We start from the raw sequence: 18,250 nt of genomic DNA on the forward strand, positions 1-18,250 counted from the left end.
TTTCTATTTAATCATGGTATCACTAGGGAGGGGATGGGAAGAAAGTGCTAAGCTACCCGAAACATAAACCAAGTCGGCATTTGCGCTGCACGGGTAAATGGTTTCTGTCTTGTATATATGTTTCTAGTGGAACCCTGTAACTTTTACTTCAATGTATCTGTTTTGACGGGAGATTTGTCGACAGACAGCCAGTCAAGCTAACGTTAGCTGGCTGGCTAGCTAGCACTACGTTAGTTCACAGATTTGTAGCTAGCGTTAACTACTAACGTTGCCTAACTAGTTAGCTAGTAACGTTCGATATCTTAAGCGTAAGATACCCTGCTTGTTGTTTTACGCTGTATGCTTGGTCGATGCTTATCGTGAACGCGTTCATTAGTATTATTGCTAACGTTAGTCTGAAACGTTGATTAACGTTAGCTAGCTTGACATTTTCAACCCGCACATTCTCTTTAAAGCTAACGTTTGCGAAATACCGTTGCATTGTCAAAAAAAATTGCTGTCATGTTTTCCTTTTAGTTAACATGCTATGTAAAAGTGTTCAACGAGCGAGACATTTACGTTTGCATATTAACGTTGGCTAACCAGCTAGTTAATTGAACTGTCATGTAGATCGAAGTCAACTAGTTAACTATTGACAGCTGGTTGTTTTTTTTATTTAACTAACGTTACCTAGTTATTACGAACGTTATCAGGATGGAAGTTGGTTGTCCTTGCCACTCTAAAAAGTTAGCTGCCCACCCAACGTTAGCTACCTTGCCAAATAATTACAACTATTCACAACTGCACGAACTATTAGTTATGTGGTCGCGCTGTCTGGAGCCTTTAATCAAAAGGCGAAATCACAGATGAGTGTGACATGACATCTTTAACTTGTCTCCTGAAAGTGTTTGTAAATAGTTTTGGTGTAATCCTAGCTAAGGTTAAAAAAAAATGTATTTAACCAGGAAGGGCTCATTTAAATTCCTGGCCAATATGGGCTGCACCAAGTCATTACACAATTACAGACAGAAAATGAAAAACGACAGGTAATCTAGTAAAAAACAACACCGAATTCATTGAACAGCACATTTTAAAACATTGACAGGTCAGGGAATCAGCCTCAAAATACTTCATCAATGATTTAACACCAATCTGGATAAGTTCTACCAGTTGAAAAAGTATTTTGTACGGCGTTCCAAGCAGATGGCGCAGAGTTTACAAAAGCCATTTTTACCAAATTCAGTTCGGACATTTGGAACAGTTAGTATGATTAAGTCCTGTGAATAAAATGGTTGTAAACCCAAAATGGCTTTGTAAATAAAAGTATACCAGTGACTGCGCTTACCATTGACTAGAGAAGGCCAGCCAACCCTGGTATATGAACGTGCAGTGGTGCGTAAGGGTTTTGCAGTTTAAAATAAATCTCAATGCTTCATGGTCAAGGGTGTCAATTGATCTCAAACATGCTTATTTTCCACGATAAATCACTGTGCTGTCAAATGAAATCAGAAAGTTCTAGAACTCCATGGGTGTCAAGATGGTTAGTGCCTAGGAACATAGGCCATTCTACACCATTCAAATTAAACCAAATCGAATGTTATTTGTCACATGCTTCGTAAACAACAGGTAGACTAATAGTAAAATGCTTACTTATGAACCTTCCTAACAATACAGAGCAGAAATAATAAAAGAATAATAACACAAAGAATAAATAAACAATGAGTAATGATAACTCTGCTATATACACAGGGTACCAGTCCCGAGTCCATGTGCAAGGTAATAGAATGTAGATATGTACATATAGGTAGGGATAAAGTGACTAAGCAACAGGATAGATCATCAACTATCAGCAGTGTATGTGATGAGTCTAAAAAGTTGGTGCAAAAAGGGTCAATGCAGATACTCTTGGTAACTATTTGGTTGACTATTTAACTAACTACAGTATTTAGCTGTCTTGTGGATTGGGGGTAGAAGCTGTTCAGGATCTTGTTCCTTACATATGTTGTGCATCGATCCAGCTTCTCATGCGGTAGCAGAGAGAACAGTCTGACTTGGGTGGCTGGAGTCTGAAATTTTTTTGTGCCTTCCTTGCACTGCCTGGTATTGAGTTCCTGGTATAGAGGTCCATACGGCTGTTATTGGATTTATTTGCTATTTGTAAGCCACTCTGACACATTTTTCTCCATAAAATATGAGTAGCCTTTGGAGTTGAACTGACCGTTTAAAGGAAAGGACTCAAATCTTCCCATGTAACTGTCATACTCATGGAATTTGTTGCATGAATTAGCCTAAATCCATTTATAGCTACATCTAGACCTTACTCCAATGCATCTTAGTGAATAGATTAGTTTTATTTCACTCCCGCGTTAGGGAATAGGTATAACTGTCCACCTTAGACAAATGGATATGATGCTATGCATGGCATGTTTGAAGATGATGAGTAGCCTACACTATACCACTTTTGTAACCAAACTTCAGGCTATAGATTTGGTGGCTTTTAACTGGCACTGCCAGAGAACTGTTCAGTTATCTTCTCTAGCTGCATTCTCAATATAGCCAGGTGTTGTCTTCAATAGCAAATGTTCCACTCTTGTCTTTGGATTAAAAATAACTGCTCTGCATTGTCCCACTTACCTATCTTTGCAATACTCCACCAAATATATTTCCAAGTATCTATATTCTGCTCTTGGAAGGTGGAAATATTAGCCTCAAATTTCCTGTTTACAGTATTTGCTTGGGAGTCACGTAGGCCTTCCCCATTTAGCCAAATAGCTACAGGGTTAGCCCAGGTCACTGAATGAAGCTAGGCTCTAGGTACTTTAATTGCAAGGACTCATAATTTGTTATATTCTTTACTTCAATGGGTCACGATGTAGCAAGCAGAGAGATTGTTTCCGTAAACAGAATTGTTTTGAAATTCAGAGAAGGGTAGGTCAGCACTCGCTTCCCTGCATTTAAAATGAACACAATGACTTTGAAGTGGCACAGCACGACTCATCAAAGCCACCGCCCTCACATTTTCCTGTCTATCCTCCTCTGTTCAGGAACAAGTGAGCACGCCGTCCTCTGCGCACACTCACCCACCAGAGGCGGCCAGCCCAGCCGGGACCATGAGCGAGCGTGGCCCTCGCACGGAGGCCTCCATGTTTTTGGAGGTGGACCGCCTCGAGCGCGATAACAACGATGAAGACAAGATGGCGCACTACGACGACGACGACAAAGACGACGCCGACCTGATGTCGGCACCCTCGGGCTCACGCATCTACGACCGCACTACGGTGCTCATCGAGCAGGACCCCATCCGGCTGGACGAGGAGGGAGAGGAGGACCATGGACACTGCGTGGGGGATGACGACGGGGGCACTTTCCTAGTCGACGGGGACCTGGACGAGGAGGAGGAGGAGGAGGAGGGCTCGATGACCTTCATGGGCGACCAGGATGGCATGTCGCAGGGATACGTGCATCACACCATCTCGCCCGACCAGATCCAGTTCATCATCAACCCAGGGTCCATGGCCATGCCGCGCAACATCGAGGGGGCCACCCTCACTCTGCACTCCGAGTGTCCAGAAACCAAGCAAAGGGAGGTATGTTGGCTTACCACCACTGAAATGCATTATGTGACGCTGTGTGGAGGTCATACAGCGTATTTGAGGGGATCAGTTTGGGCAAGGCAAGGTGTAGAATCACTAATCTTGATCACATTATGAGTAGTCATTTGGAATGCCTGGTGGTTTGTAAATCAGGGATTTTGCGCTCCCTGATTTAAATGTACTTGATCTCAACACACAATTAGCCTAGTGTGTTGTTTTAAGTAAAAATAGAGACCCCAGGTTGAAAGAGAGCAACGTGAGGCATGAGCAGGGAGAGTAAATTCACTGGATGAATGAAATGCTTTGATTTGCCTAACGAGCTATGTTCTCAAGACCTTTCTGCTTCCACATGGTTTCAGTATTGTAAAAATACTTCAAAGTACTACTTAAGTGTTTTTGGGGGGCGTAGCTGTACATTACTATTTATATTTTTGACGAATTTTACTTTTACATCATTACATTTCTGAAGAAGATAATGTACTTTTACTCCATACATTTTCCCTGACACCCAAAAGTACTCGTTACATTTTGAATCCTTAGCAGGACAGGAAAACGGTCTAATTCACGCACTTAAAGAGAAAATCCCTGGTTATCCCTACTCTATCTGATCTGGCGGACTCACTGAACACATGCTTTGTTTGTAAATTATATCTGAGTGTTGGTGTGTGCCTCTGGCTATCTGTAAATTTAAAAAACAAGAGAATCATGCCATCTGGTTTGCTTAACATAAGGAATGTGATTTGGTTTTTGTGTGATACTTAGTGAGGGAAAAAAGTATTTGATCCCCTGCTGATTTTGTATGTTTGCCCACTGACAAAGAAATTATCAGTCTATAATTTTAATGGTAGGTTTATTTGAACAGTGAGAGTCAGAATAACAAAATTCCAGAAAAACTTTTCAAAAATGTTATAAATTGATTTGCATTTTAATGAGGGAAATAAGTATTTGACCCCTCTGCAAAACCCTTGTTGGCAATCGGAGGTCAGACGTTTCTTGTAGTTGGCCACCAGGTTTGCACACATCTCAGGAGGGATTTTGTCCCACTCCTCTTTGCAGATCTTCTCCAAGTCATTAAGGTTTTGAGGCTGACGTTTGGCAACTCAAACCTTCAGCTCCCTCCACAGATTTTCTATGGGATTAAGGTCTGGAGACTGGCTAGGCCACTCCAGGACCTTAATGTGCTTCTTCTTGAGCCACTTTGTTGCCTTGGCCGTGTGTTTTGGGTCATTGTCATGCTGGAATACCCATCCACGACCCATTTTCAATGCCCTGGCTGAGGGAAGGAGGTTCTCACCCAAGATTTGACGGTACATGGCCCCGTCCATCGTCCCTTTGATGCGGTGAAGTTGTCCTGTCCCCTTAGCAGAAAAACACCCCCAAACCATAATGTTTCGACCTCCATGTTTGATGGTGGGGGGTGGTGTTCTTTGGGTCATAGGCAGCATTCCTCCTCCTCCAAACATGGCGAGTTGAGTTGATGCCAAAGAGCTCCATTTTGGTCTCATCTGACCACAACACTTTTACCCAGTTGTCCTCTGAATCATTCAGATGTTCATTGGCAAACTACAGACGGGCATGTACAGTGCCTTGCGAAAGTATTCGGCCCCCTTGAACTTTGCGACCTTTTGCCACATTTCAGGCTTCAAACATAAAAGCTGTTTTGCAAGGAGGAATGGGAAAAAATGTCAGTCTCTCGATGTGCAAAACTGATAGAGACATACCCCAAGCGACTTACAGCTGTAATCGCAGCAAAAGGTGGCGCTACAAAGTATTAACTTAAGGGGGCTGAATAATTTTGCACGCCCAATTTTTCAGTTTTTGATTTGTTAAAAAAGTTTGAAATATCCAATAAATGTTGTTCCACTTCATGATTGTGTCCCACTTGTTGTTGATTCTTCACAAAAAAATACAGTTTTATATCTTTGTTTGAAGCCTGAAATGTGGCAAAAGGTCGCAAAGTTCAAGGGGGCCGAATACTTTCGCAAGGCACTGTATATGTGCTTTCTTGAGCAGGGGGGCCTTGCGGGGGAGCTGCAAGATTTCAGTCCTTCACAGCGTAGTGTGTTACCAATTGTTTTCTTGGTGACTATGGTCCCAGCTGCCTTGAGATCATTGACAAGATCCTCCCGTGTAGTTCTGGGCGGATTCCCCACCGCTCTCATGATCATTGCAACTCCACGAGGTGAGATCTTGCATGGAGCCCCAGGCCGAGGGAGATTGACAGTTCTTTTGTGTTTCTTCAATTTGCGAATAATCGCACCAACTGTTGTCACCTTCTCACCAAGCTGCTTGGCGATGGTCTTGTAGCCCATTCCAGCCTTGTGTAGGTCTACAATCTTGTCCCTGACATCCTTGGAGAGTTTTTTTGGTCTTGGCCATGGTGGAGAGTTAGGAATCTGATTGATTGATTGATTGCTTCTGTGGACAGGTGTCTTTTATATAGCTAACAAGCTGAGATTGAGAGCACTCCCTTTAAGAGCGTGCTCCTAATCTCAGCTCGTTACCTGTATAAAAGACACCTTGGAGACAGAAATCTTTCTGATTGAGAGGGGGTCAAATACTTATTTCCCTCATTAAAATGCAAATCAATTTATAAAATGTTTGACATGCGTTTTTCTGGATTTTGTTGTTGTTATTGTCTCTCACTATTCAAATAAACCTACCATTAAAATTATAAAGTAATCATTTCTTTGTCAGTGGGAAAACGTACAAAATCATCAGGGGATCAAATACTTTTTTCCCTCTCTGTAGGTAAATATAGCAATTACATTTACTTTTGATACTTAAGTATATTTAAAACCATACACTTTTTTACTTTTACTCAAGTAGGGTTTTACTGGGGGACTTTTACTTGAGTATGACAATTGGAACTTTTTCCACCACTGCATTGTTTTATATGATAAATGTTTAACCCCTCCTCCCCTGTGTACAGAACAGCACACATAGTAAATTACTCATCTGAATTTTGTGCAGTGTCATTATTTGTGTTGTACTTTATGATGGCAGGTCTCGTGGTTGCAGACTTTACATATAGCTCTTAATCATTGTGTAAGGCACGCTGGTCTGCAAAAGAGCACTGTACAATGGAGTTTGTTGGAGGGTTGCACCTTCAGGCTATTTCTTCGTAGAATGCAAAGTAGCACCTTAACAACGGGTTCCCTAAGGGTCACACCAGTGGTCAGTTCAACACTACTCCTGACCAATCATGATGAGTCCCGGCCAAATATTGCATCCTCAATGCAACAAGTTTCTGTTTGTTACCAGGGTCCCCCTCTGTCACCATGTTGGCGACTTGGCCACTGCCACTAGGGTACTTGTGCTGTCTTTGTGTTGAAGTGCTCTGCTGGAGCCCATCCAGTCCACTCTGTCCCCTCCTAGCCTAGCTACTTGCATGATGTAATTGAGGGAGAGAAAATGCATTTTGCTTACTTACAATTGGATTTATGAAATCTCATCTACAGACTCTGAGCCAAAGATAAAATCACTCTAAATTCATTTTGCATCTGTTCATGTTGCTTCTCCAAAATGTGTGTCCTCCTTATTTCCTTTTGACGTGTTGTCATAATTGCAGATGTGGATTCATAACATTGCAATGTTAATTTCAATGTTTCTCTAGCCTAGGTGTTCTAAATTTCTCAATGCAACACAAAGCAGTCCTTAACATAGCAGTTCAGTCGGCTTTGCAGCATTCTTACATACCTTTTCAGTAGGCCCTGCAGCATTCTTGCATACCTTTTCAGTACACTTAGCAGCATCTAGTTGCATTCGACACTCTGTGTAGCCTCCTACTGGAGTGCTCTTTCCCCACTGTGCATGTGGGAGGCGATGGCATGCCATTCTAGTGAACCTGTTTGATTTTAAAGTGATGCTGCAGAAGTGGGAGAGTCAGTTGTGAAGTTGTGGGGGTTGAATAACAATACAGTACAGCTGATATGCTGTAGCAGCATCGGCAGCCAGGCTCCTCACTGTGTGGGGTCCATACTTCTTACTTCCCTGCCTCCTCTCTTGTGTTAGTGCAAAACAATAGAAAGTATTTCTGTCTTTGTGCGCATTCACAGAACCCTACTCACGCACACTGACACTCCAACCCCCCACACTCACTTAATTTTCTCACACGCACATGCCCACACATTTTTACTGACTACACATTCATCAAATACGCTGCTACTACTTTGTTTGTCGTATTTCCTGATGCCTAGTCACCTTACCCCTATACATATCTACCTCTATCACTCCATTACACTAACTGCACATTGTGAATATGGTATTGGAACTGATCCTGTTTATAGCTTCTTGCATTCTCATGTTCTATTTCTCGTGTGTTTTTGCTCTCCCTTTTATTTGTACTACATTGATATTGATTTCTGCATTGTTGGGTTTAGAGCTTGCAAGAAAGGCATGTCACTGTTACTTGTGCACATGACATTGAAACTTGAATGAATAGCACAACCATTTAGTCATTAGGCCTAGTATCACCAAGAGACAGGTTTTTCTGGGTCGTATTCATTAGTGCACAATGTCGCAAAACGTTTTGCAACGGACAAGTTCAGGTAGTCCCTCTGTATTTCGGTCAGTTTTCTTCCGTTTGGTCCCTGATGAATAAAACCTCAGGATAAACCCCCCCAGCCAATCTCCTCCTTTAACATAGGCCAACAGTTGTCTAAGCCATCTCCCGCTGCGTCTCTGTTAGGTTCCAGTAATTTGTAGTGTTGTGCGGAGACTGCTAGTGGACCAGTTGTCATGGCTGGAATCCATGCTTTTGGAGAAATAATAGAACTCAAAAAAATATAAAAAAATTGGATTGGACAGGCTGCTTCACTATTGTGTCTAGTAGGGCCTCTCTGTGTGCAATGTGGCTATCCAGGAGTTACATAAGGGGATGTGAGCTGTTTTTCACTATTTATTAAGGGAAAAGTGTCATTTTAACACGGTCAGGGCTGGTTGACTTTCTCTTGAAATTTGCGTAACAAAGCGTTATTTTTTTTTACCCCCAGTCTACAGGAGGATCAAGGCATTAAGTTATGGGGTATAACGCAAGCTCTGTAAATAGGGGGGTGGGAGATAAAGCTTGGATGGGAAGGCTTTGTGTTATGACAATGTGGGTTAGTGTGTTCAATGGGAATACGGAGGAGGGGAAAAGAGCCGGCTTTATTCTCTCCCCGGGCCTTTTGTGTGAGAACAGAACAGAGCCATAAGACTGACTGACTGCCACGGCCGCTGAATGCGGAGACTGCTGAGTTGAAACACGGTGCACAGCAGAATCAGTCAGATGGAAATGGATGGGGGGGTCGAGTCACTGTCATGTGCACTTACACGCTCATGCGCCGTATCATCGTTACCTGTGCAAACACACCTCATTTGTTTCTCACTCTGGCTCTCTTCCTATCGCCTCGCCTCCTTCTCAACCATATTGGAGAAGGTCCAAGGTCCCTCCCCTCTTACCTTATCCAAAGTCTTTCGATAGGCGAGGAGAGATGTCGCAAAGAATCAAGGAATGATTAATTAAGAAAGTAATTATCTTCTTGTCTGTCACTCAGGTGAAGAGGTACCAGTGCATGTTTGAGGGATGCACACGGACCTACAGCACGGCAGGCAACCTGCGCACACACCAGAAGACCCACCGGGGCGAGTACACATTTGTGTGCAACCAGTTGGGCTGCGGCAAGGCCTTCCTCACTTCCTACAGCCTGAAGATCCACGTGCGCGTTCACACCAAGGAGAAGCCCTTTGAGTGCGACGTGCAGGGCTGCGAGAAGGCCTTCAACACCCTGTACAGGTGAGGCTTGACTAACACAAAACTTACTAGCTGCATGTCGAAATATTCCCAGACATTCTGACTAATCAGATGACTGTATATCTACAGGTAACTGACAAAATAAAGGAAACACCAAACATAAAGTGTCTTAATAGGGTGTTGGGCCATCACGAGCCAGAACAGCTTCAATGTACCTTGGCATAGTTTCTACAAGTGTTTGGAACTCTATTGGAGGGATGCAACACCATTCTTCACAAGATATTCCACAATTTGGTGTTTTGTTGATGGTGGTGGAAAATGCTGACGAAGGCGCCACTCCAGAATCTTCCATAAGTGTGACTGAGACACACACACACACACACACACACACCCTTTAAGCTCTTTTGAGACCCCTCTTTCAAAGTTACTGAGATCTCTTATTGTAATCATGGTAGCCAAAATAATGGGCAACTGGGCATTTTCATCTATGATGGGGATGTTAATTGCTTAATTAACTCAGGAACCACACCTGTGCGGAAGCACTTGCTTTCAATATACATTGTATCCCTCATTTACTCAAGTGTTTCCTTTTATTTTGGCAGTTATCTGTATATGTAGGCCTATACTGAAGATGGATCGATAATAGATGAAAGATAACAGGTCATAAATTACATATAAAATCAATAGAATATAAAAAATGTCAAGTGACATCCAGCCTACACGTCAGGCCTAAAATATACTTTTGGGTCCACCATCCACAGCCACTCAGATTTTACCATTAAAAAAAAGAAAAACACAAAACAGCAGATGACCATGCTTGTTTCTTAAATAAGAAATGTATTAGAAGTAATGTGGTATATTTCATTCCTTTATCCAAAATATCAGAGACAAAATGTTCAGCTGCCTCTTTAAGGCCGGGAGGTTACCGTGGTAATGGGGCTACTTGAGTAGTGTCAAGTGTGTCTGTCATCAGTATCAGTTGAGACAGCAGACTCGACTAACGTTGAAAAACAACTCAGCTTGTGAACAAAACAATGTAAATAGCCAATAAACACGAGGACAAAGTCTAACTTTGTAGACTTTCGACTAAATTAGACACATTTTTACCCCCCAGTCCCAGTAAGCAAAATGGCATATTTTTTTTCTCTGGTTGAGAGAAATTGTCATTATCTTTGGCAGAATTAAGTTAGGTTTTATGTGTTGTTGTTGGAGGTGCATCTTGGCTAGTTTGGCTCAGAAAATTCCACTCTCGTCAATCTGCCGTCACAAACGGACGCCTAATCCTGCCAAATGAGCGGGCTGACCGTGTGTGCGCAGCGCCTCCAAAAATGAATCTATCAGCACTTCACTCAGTGCGCACAGCTCCCCTGTCAGGCAGTGTTGCTACGCAAGGTGAGATATAGGATTTGTAATTCTTTGTGTGATTCGTAGTTATGAAACAAAACGGCACAAATAATTTGAAAACGCTACTGCAGCATCTTTCTAACCAGCACGTGATCATGCTTGACCGTTTGACTTTTTACTCACTGTAGAGCCGTGCAAATTGACCACCCACCAATGTTGTTGGTGAAATAGACATTCTTACCCGCCAATATCTAAATCTACCTGCATGTGACGGGTGTTAATTTTATTCCCTCCCTTCATCCATTCAGATGTATTCTTCCATAGTAGATTAGCAAACAATGTGTAGGCCTAGTGCAGGACTTGCAGCGCGATCTGCATCAGAAATTGAAAGGACTTCTATTTTAGCCCTTGGCAATGCAGACGCTCGTGAGCAGTGTGGATGCAATAATTGAATAACAGTTTCCTACATTTATTCTGCAACGCTCGCACACGCTACGCGAGCGGTGTGGTCAGCCTGTTATTTGTCAGCTAATTTACTGAGGTCACATTTATAACAGTTCTAAAAGCAAAACTTTTCCCATCTTCAGGCAGCTGTTTGTTCCACAACCCCCCCCCCCCCCCCCTAGATATGACAGTTAATTTATTTTTGACCGTCTTCATCCATAACCGTCAGTTATGCAGTTATATGGTAATTGTGCCAGCCTTAGGCCTAGTTTTTTTCATTCAGTCTGACATTGCATAAAAAAAGGATGTATCAAAAAAGAGGATGTGCTTGCTTTTCTTATCTACAGCACAGTCTGTCTGTTTGGCCCAATCGTTTTGTCAGTTCATTGTGATCTAATAATGTTAGTATTTAGTTATTTTTTTCTCCCAAGTACTGAAGTGCTTTTATGCATTGTTGGGTGTTCTAGCCTAATTGGCAAGGACTTTGTCTCCCAATTTTAGTTTTCTAATTTATTTTCTAATTTGTTCTTGGTTTTGTAGTATCTGCTGCATTTAGCTTCTTTGGTTTAGCACTCAATGAAGGCATGCCAGGAGACCCTCAGCCACGCCAGTAGTAGGCTAGTCAGCCAGTGGCTCCAGTGTTGTGACATTGAACCGAAGACCACAGAGACTGGCGGTGGTGGAAGCATGCCACCATCGACTCCCCTGTCAAGGTCCATTTATCACCACGGCCAAGCCAATGTGTTGTTTCCCCTTAATCACATTACTTTGCTCTCAGAACCATGCTGCCCTGTCCCCTCCTATAAGGGAAAATGGTGGCACTACATGTCTACTAGGCCAAGGGTCCTGTTCATTAGGCACCAAACAGAAGAAAACAGACTGAAACAGGGAAGGATTACCTAGACTTGTCCAGTAAGAATAGCGAACGTTGGTTTTCCATTACTTGCCCTAATCAACATGACCCTGGATTGTGTCCTTAAAGTTTAAAGCAAGATTTTGTTCTTTCCCAATTTGGTGTCTTTCTCTTGGAGTGCCACCTAATGTTCTAGGCCCAAGTGTTTGCACATTAACAAGTGTTTGCACATCTGCTGTGTTCTAATGTGTACTAATGTTTATTTAATTCAAGATGGTGAGAACATTTTCAGACGCTAAATATTTTTGCTCTTGTTAAAAGAGCTACATTTCCACTTGGAATTAGGCCTACCATTTACATGTCAATGATGTATTTATATATATTTGTAGTAAAGGAATAAAATTCCCCAAAAGGAGTGTATCATTTTTCAAACAATGCTTAACCCTTCAAATCAAAACTTATACTGTAACTATCCAGTCTGGCTCACTGCTTCCTACTTCACAACTGGCTCTCGTTTGCTGAGTTTGAAAACAAAGAATAGTACACAACTTCACACCCATACAACTTTTGGGGGGATTATTACATGGTTAGAAAGCAGTAATAAACTATCTCTAAGCCATATTCTTCAAAAACAAGGAAATTGAATTTATCCCCCAAACGTTACACATAGCTCCTTTAAATCTTCCCCGTGGTTGATTACTTGTAATTATCTCCTCTCGGCAGACTGAAAGCACACCAGAGACTGCACACGGGGAAGACGTTCAACTGTGAATCGGAGGGATGCACAAAGTACTTTACCACACTCAGTGACCTGAGGAAGCACATTCGCACTCATACTGGGGAGAAACCATTCCGGTGAGTTCTCCGACTCCACGCACCACTATGGTTTATGTTTCACAAGGGGAGGAAGACCGCTGCCTTGGATATAGGACATTATCTGCTAATGTTTAGATGCCCTTTTCTTGGTTTGAGGTTTTCTATGCATATAAACAAATGTAGCCTAAAGGAGTGGGAAAAATGCACATTGAGGGGATTATATATTTTATCTGTACTTATTAGTTAGATATATGGTTTTGTATTGGAAGAACAGTGAGGGGCATGACACTGCTTTGTGGTGCACCAATCTTCCCTAATTTCTATCCACCAGCTTTTCTAATCATTTTTTATTCTTCATCAGCTTAATCTCCACATGTTTTTCTCTATTGCTGTTTGGCTTACATTGACAGATAATTTGTGTGATCTTCCCACTAGGTGTGACCATGATGGTTGTGGCAAGGCGTTTGCTGCCAGCCATCACCTAAAGACGCATGTACGGACACACACAGGTACGCTTTACTTAGGCTACTTCTGTTTGGAAAATAAATTCTCAGTCAAATTTCAGAATGACAGTCAACCAATCATTCATCCATATTCCACACCTCAGAGACACCGAGTAGCGCTTAATATCTCAATTTTATTGTTATAATGGTGCCACAGAGAGGGTTGCCTCGCTTCTGTGTCATGGTCAACAGACAATCACGGACTACAAACGGAAAACTAGACACGTCGTGGACACTGATGTCTTGCTTCCGGACAAGCTAAATACTACTTCGCCCGTTTTGAGGATGACACAGTGCCACCGTCGCGGCCTGCTACCAAGGACTGTGGGCTTTCTTTCTCCGTGGCCGACCTGAGTAAGACATTTAAGCGTGTTAACCGGCCCAGACGGCATCCCTAGTTGCTGGCCCAGACGGCATCCCTAGCTGCTGGCCCAGACGGCATCCCTAGCTGCTGGCCCAGACGGCATCCCTAGCTGCTGGCCCAGACGGCATCCCTAGCTGCTGGCCCAGACGGCATCCCTAGCTGCTGGCCCAGACGGCATCCCTAGCTGCTGGCCCAGACGGCATCCCTAGCTGCTGGCCCAGGCGGCATCCCTAGCTGCTGGCCCAGGCGGCATCCCTAGCTGCTGGCCCAGGCGGCATCCCTAGCTGCTGGCCCAGGCGGCATCCCTAGCTGCTGGCCCAGGCGGCATCCCTAGCTGCTGGCCCAGGCGGCATCCCTAGCTGCTGGCCCAGGCGGCATCCCTAGCTGCTGGCCCAGACGGCATCCCTAGCTGCTGGCCCAGACGGCATCCCTAGCTGCTGGCCCAGACGGCATCCCTAGCTGCTGGCCCAGACGGCATCCCTAGCTGCTGGCCCAGACGGCATCCCTAGCTGCTGGCCCAGACGGCATCCCTAGCTGCTGGCCCAGACGGCATACCTAGCTGCTGGCCCAGACGGCATACCTAGCTGCTGGCCCAGACGGCATCCCTAGCTGCTGGCCCAGACGGCATCCCTAGCCGCGTCCTCAGAGCATGCACAGACCAGCTGGCTGGTGTGTTTATGGACATATTCCATCTCTCCCTATCCCTGTCTGCTGTCCCCACATGCTTCAAGATGGCCACACTTTTTCCTTTACCCAAGAAAGCAAAGGTAACTGAACTAAATGACTATCGACCCGTAGCACTCACTTCTGTCAACATTAAGTACTTAGAGAGACTAGTCAAAGGTCATATCACCTCTACCTTACCAGTCACCCTAGAGACCCACTTCAATTTACTTATCACCACAATAGATCCACAGACGATGCAATTGCAATCACACTGCCCTATCCCATCTGGAGAAGAGGAATACCTATGTAAGAATGCTGTTCATTGACTATAGCTCAGCATTCAACACCATAGTACCCTGCAAGCTCATCATTAAGCTCGAGGTGCTGGGTCTGAGCCCCACCCTGTGCAACTGGGTCCTGGCCTTCCTGATGGGCCGCCCCCAGGTGGTGAAGGTAGGAAATAACACCTCCACTCTGCTTATTCTCAACACTGGGGCCCCACAAGTGTGTGTGCTCAGCCCCCTCCTGTAGTCCCTGTTCAACCATGACTGCATGACCAAGTACGCCTCCAATTCAATCATCAAGTTTACAGATGACAACAGTTGTAGGCTTGATTACCAACAATGACGAGACAGCCTACATGGAGGAGGTGGACTCTGGGAGTGTGGTGCCAGGAAAATAACCTCTCTATCAATGTCAACAAAACAAAGGAGATGATCGCGGACTTCAGGTAATAGCAGAGGATGCACCCCCGCCCCCCCCCCCCCTGTCCACATTGATGGGATTGCAGTGGAGAAGGTGGAAAGCTTCAAGTTCCTCAGCCTACACATTATTGACAAAATGAAATGGTCCACACACACAGACAGTGTGGTGAAGAAGGCTCAACAGCGCCTCTTCAATCTCAGGAGGCTGAAGAAATTTGGCTTGGTACCTAAAACCCTGACAAAGTTTTACAGATGCGCAATTGAGAGCATCCTGCCGGGCTGTATCAGGGCCCTCCAGAGGGTGGTGTGGTCTGTAAATACCAACACTGTATATACTATTATATTCTGCTGTATCTTAGTCTATGCTGCTCTGACATTGCTTGTCCATATATTTATATATTCTTACTTCCTTTACTTAGATTTGTGTGTATTGGGTGTATGTTGTGAAATTGTTCGATATTACTGAACTAGAAACAGAAGCATTTCACTACACCCGCAATAACATCTGATAAACACGTGTATGTGACCAATAAAATTGTATTTTATTTGAACTTTTTCCAATATTTTATATTTGGAAGTGATCGTGTTTGATTTGACAACTTTTCAATTGGAAATTGAATTACCCTTGGCATACAGTGAAGGTGACCCTCTCCCTTCCTCTCATTCTCCCTTGTCTCGCCACCCCTTCCCCCTCCATCCATCCTTCCCTCAGGGGAGAAGCCTTTCAACTGTCCCAGCGACGGCTGTGAGAAAGCATTCAGCAGCCAGTACAGTTTGAAGAGTCACGTCAGGGGCCATGGGGCTCAGGGCCAGCCCTTCAGTGTCACCCTCACCCACCCCTTGTCCGAGGTGAGCCATACATAAATCAAAGTAACTATTTCAGACAGTGTCTCATTTTGCTAAGAGCGTGGCGCTAGCAACGTCATAGCCGTGGGTTCGACTCCCTTGTGGCCACCAATTTAAAAAAGTATGCACTCACTGTTGGATAGAATTTGCTGAATAGAGTGTATTGTTAATATTATTAACATGGATTAATTAGCCTGTGAAGTCATTTTAAGGTGGTCAGGTTTTTTTTTTTTTTTTTTTACAACATTGTGCCTGCTATCAGTATAGTCTGTTTTGATTGTTTTTATTATCTAATGTATTACATTCTATCCTTATGCATCTTTATGACTTCAGACGGCTTTTGCTCTAGAAAGGAAGGCTTCTTGGCTTCTCCCATGTCTCGTTCTGTTAATGTTTTTAGGCAGTGGAAAATGTAATTTGGGCCTATTCATCTCTAATTACAGGATGCAAATCATTCACTGTGCCTCAGTGACTTGAGCCTCATCTCGACTGACTCGGAGCTCAGAGAAAACATCCACAATGTGAGTGTGTGCGCTTTATTTCATCAGCCCTTATTTGACTATATAGGTCCTTCTGCTTTTGTCCATGTATGAACAATTTATACTGTGGTGGGTTACTATGACAGCAAAAACAACCATATTTATTTTGTTTCTGTATAAGGAATCAATAAAGAATAAAGATGTATTGTAAGACAGACATGTACTATTGTGTTAATGCTTGGTTACATCTGTGTTAGTCTCAGAACTTGGACTTGAGCAGTGTTACCCCCGTGAGGATCTTCGAGCTCATGTTCCAGAGTCCGGAGAACAGTGTTAGTCAAGACGATGCACATCCTCACGGCAAGTACCCATCACAATCTATAAACTGTAACTTGGGTTGATTTCAGTGCATTTTCATGCTAACTTTTGCTCTTTGTATTTTTTTCCCGTATTTTTCAGAGAGCCTTGTTGAAGCCTTTGGCCAGGAGACTGGCCAGTCCACCATGGGCAATGGCTCAACCCCCATCTCCTTCTCGTTCTCCCTTGTTCCTTCCTCCTCATCCTCCTGTTCCCACTCTCACCCTCACTCCCACACCACCACCACCACTGTCCTGGAGGCTTCGTCCCAGCTTCCTCTAAGCCAAACCCCCTCTTCCCAAGTTCCAGCACCTCCTACCCCCATTAGTAATATTACCACAGTCAGCTCCACCCAGCCCCACGCCACCTTCGTACCCTTACCCACTGCCCTGCAGACGCCAGATGTGCCTAACTCCTACGTGGCACTGCCCGCCCAGACTGCTCCAATAGTGCCCTCTACTGCGCCAGTAGTGGTGCCAGGCCCAGCCCTTGCGGCTCTGGGCGCTGTAGTCGCCACCACAGAGACTGTGCCGCTGCCGGCCGTGGCTCACACTCACACCGTGCCTTTGGCCAGCAACACCAACCCTGCCCTGGTGCCCCCAGCCTCTGCCCCCACTTTCACCCCAAGCCACAGCCACACCCAGAGCCTGTTGCAGCCCAGCATTGTCATGTCCGACCAGAACCTGCAGTGGATCCTTAACACCGCAGCCAACAACCAGCAGAACCCAGAGCAAGCTGTAAGAGTACCGGTTTGACATGCCGGTTAACATTGAATTGATAGTGTGGTTGAGTGGTGATGAATTTGTGTGGACATCAATGCTGTCAATGTTGTTTGTTTCCAGCCACACGGAGGTCCAAAAGTAGAGAAGGTCTTCTTTACCACAGCCATACCAGTGGGAGGAAATTCAGGTGAGATTTGTCCCCTACTTTTACCAGTGTGATTATTAACAGCAATAATGCTGCACTGACCCACATGAAAAAATAATATAGTATACTGAAGCAATAAGCCCCGAGGGGTTGTGGTATATGGCCAATATACCACGGCTAAGGGCTGTTCTTAAGCAGGACGCAACGCGGAGTGCTAGGACACAGCACTTAGTCGTGGTATATTGGCCATATATCAGAAACTAACGAGGTGCCTTATTGCTATTATAAACTGGTTACCAACATAATTAGAGCAGGTACATGGTATACGGTCTGATATACCACGGCTTTCAGACAATCAGCATTCAGGGCTCGAACCACCCAGTTTATAATATGGTATACATACTATAGTATTTACTGTAATGTTTTGCTGAATTTATTGTAATATTCACTGTAGTATATATTTTTTTGTGAACTAGTATATTGTAGTATTTACATAAAGTGAAAGCTTTCTCCTTGAGGAAACCTACTGAACAAATACTAAAATATCATATTTTCCATAACCTGTAGGTAGGTTGGACTGGGGTCTGAACAGATAGTTAAGAGCTTCTGCTCTTTTCAAAAATCTGAAGGAAACAAAATATTTGTAGGTTCCTCACTGTACGTCTCATGGGTGGCAGAAATTTGGATATGGGGATGGGGAA

At 44.0% G+C, this 18,250-nt stretch overlaps 1 protein-coding gene across 1 annotated transcript; it reads left to right on the forward strand.

The window, feature by feature from the left end:
- Nucleotides 1-13: 13 nt before the first annotated feature.
- mtf1 (metal-regulatory transcription factor 1) lies at nt 14-17,659 on the forward strand. Its single transcript, XM_064948645.1, has 10 exons — nt 14-93; nt 3,024-3,566; nt 9,110-9,348; nt 12,671-12,802; nt 13,199-13,272; nt 15,713-15,849; nt 16,290-16,367; nt 16,583-16,689; nt 16,789-17,419; nt 17,525-17,659. The coding sequence occupies exons 2-10, from the start codon at nt 3,090-3,092 to the stop codon at nt 17,621-17,623; spliced, it is 1,974 nt and encodes a 657-aa protein (XP_064804717.1). The 5' UTR covers nt 14-93; nt 3,024-3,089; the 3' UTR covers nt 17,624-17,659.
- Nucleotides 17,660-18,250: the final 591 nt, after the last annotated feature.

The sequence above is a fragment of the Oncorhynchus masou genome, chromosome 30 (assembly GCF_036934945.1).
Source record: "Oncorhynchus masou masou isolate Uvic2021 chromosome 30, UVic_Omas_1.1, whole genome shotgun sequence".
NCBI classification, from domain to species: domain Eukaryota; kingdom Metazoa; phylum Chordata; class Actinopteri; order Salmoniformes; family Salmonidae; genus Oncorhynchus; species Oncorhynchus masou.

What these genes read in the sequence shown, in the direction of transcription:
- mtf1 (XM_064948645.1), top strand. Translation starts at nt 3,090, where the DNA reads ATGAGCGAGCGTGGCCCTCGCACGGAGGCCTCCATGTTTTTGGAGGTG. An exon ending in CAGAAACCAAGCAAAGGGAG is followed by an intron (nt 3,567 to 9,109) that starts GTATGTTGGCTT and finishes TCTGTCACTCAG; the next exon opens with GTGAAGAGGTACCAGTGCAT. An exon ending in GATGCACATCCTCACGGCAA is followed by an intron (nt 16,690 to 16,788) that starts GTACCCATCACA and finishes TTTTTCAGAGAG; the next exon opens with CCTTGTTGAAGCCTTTGGCC.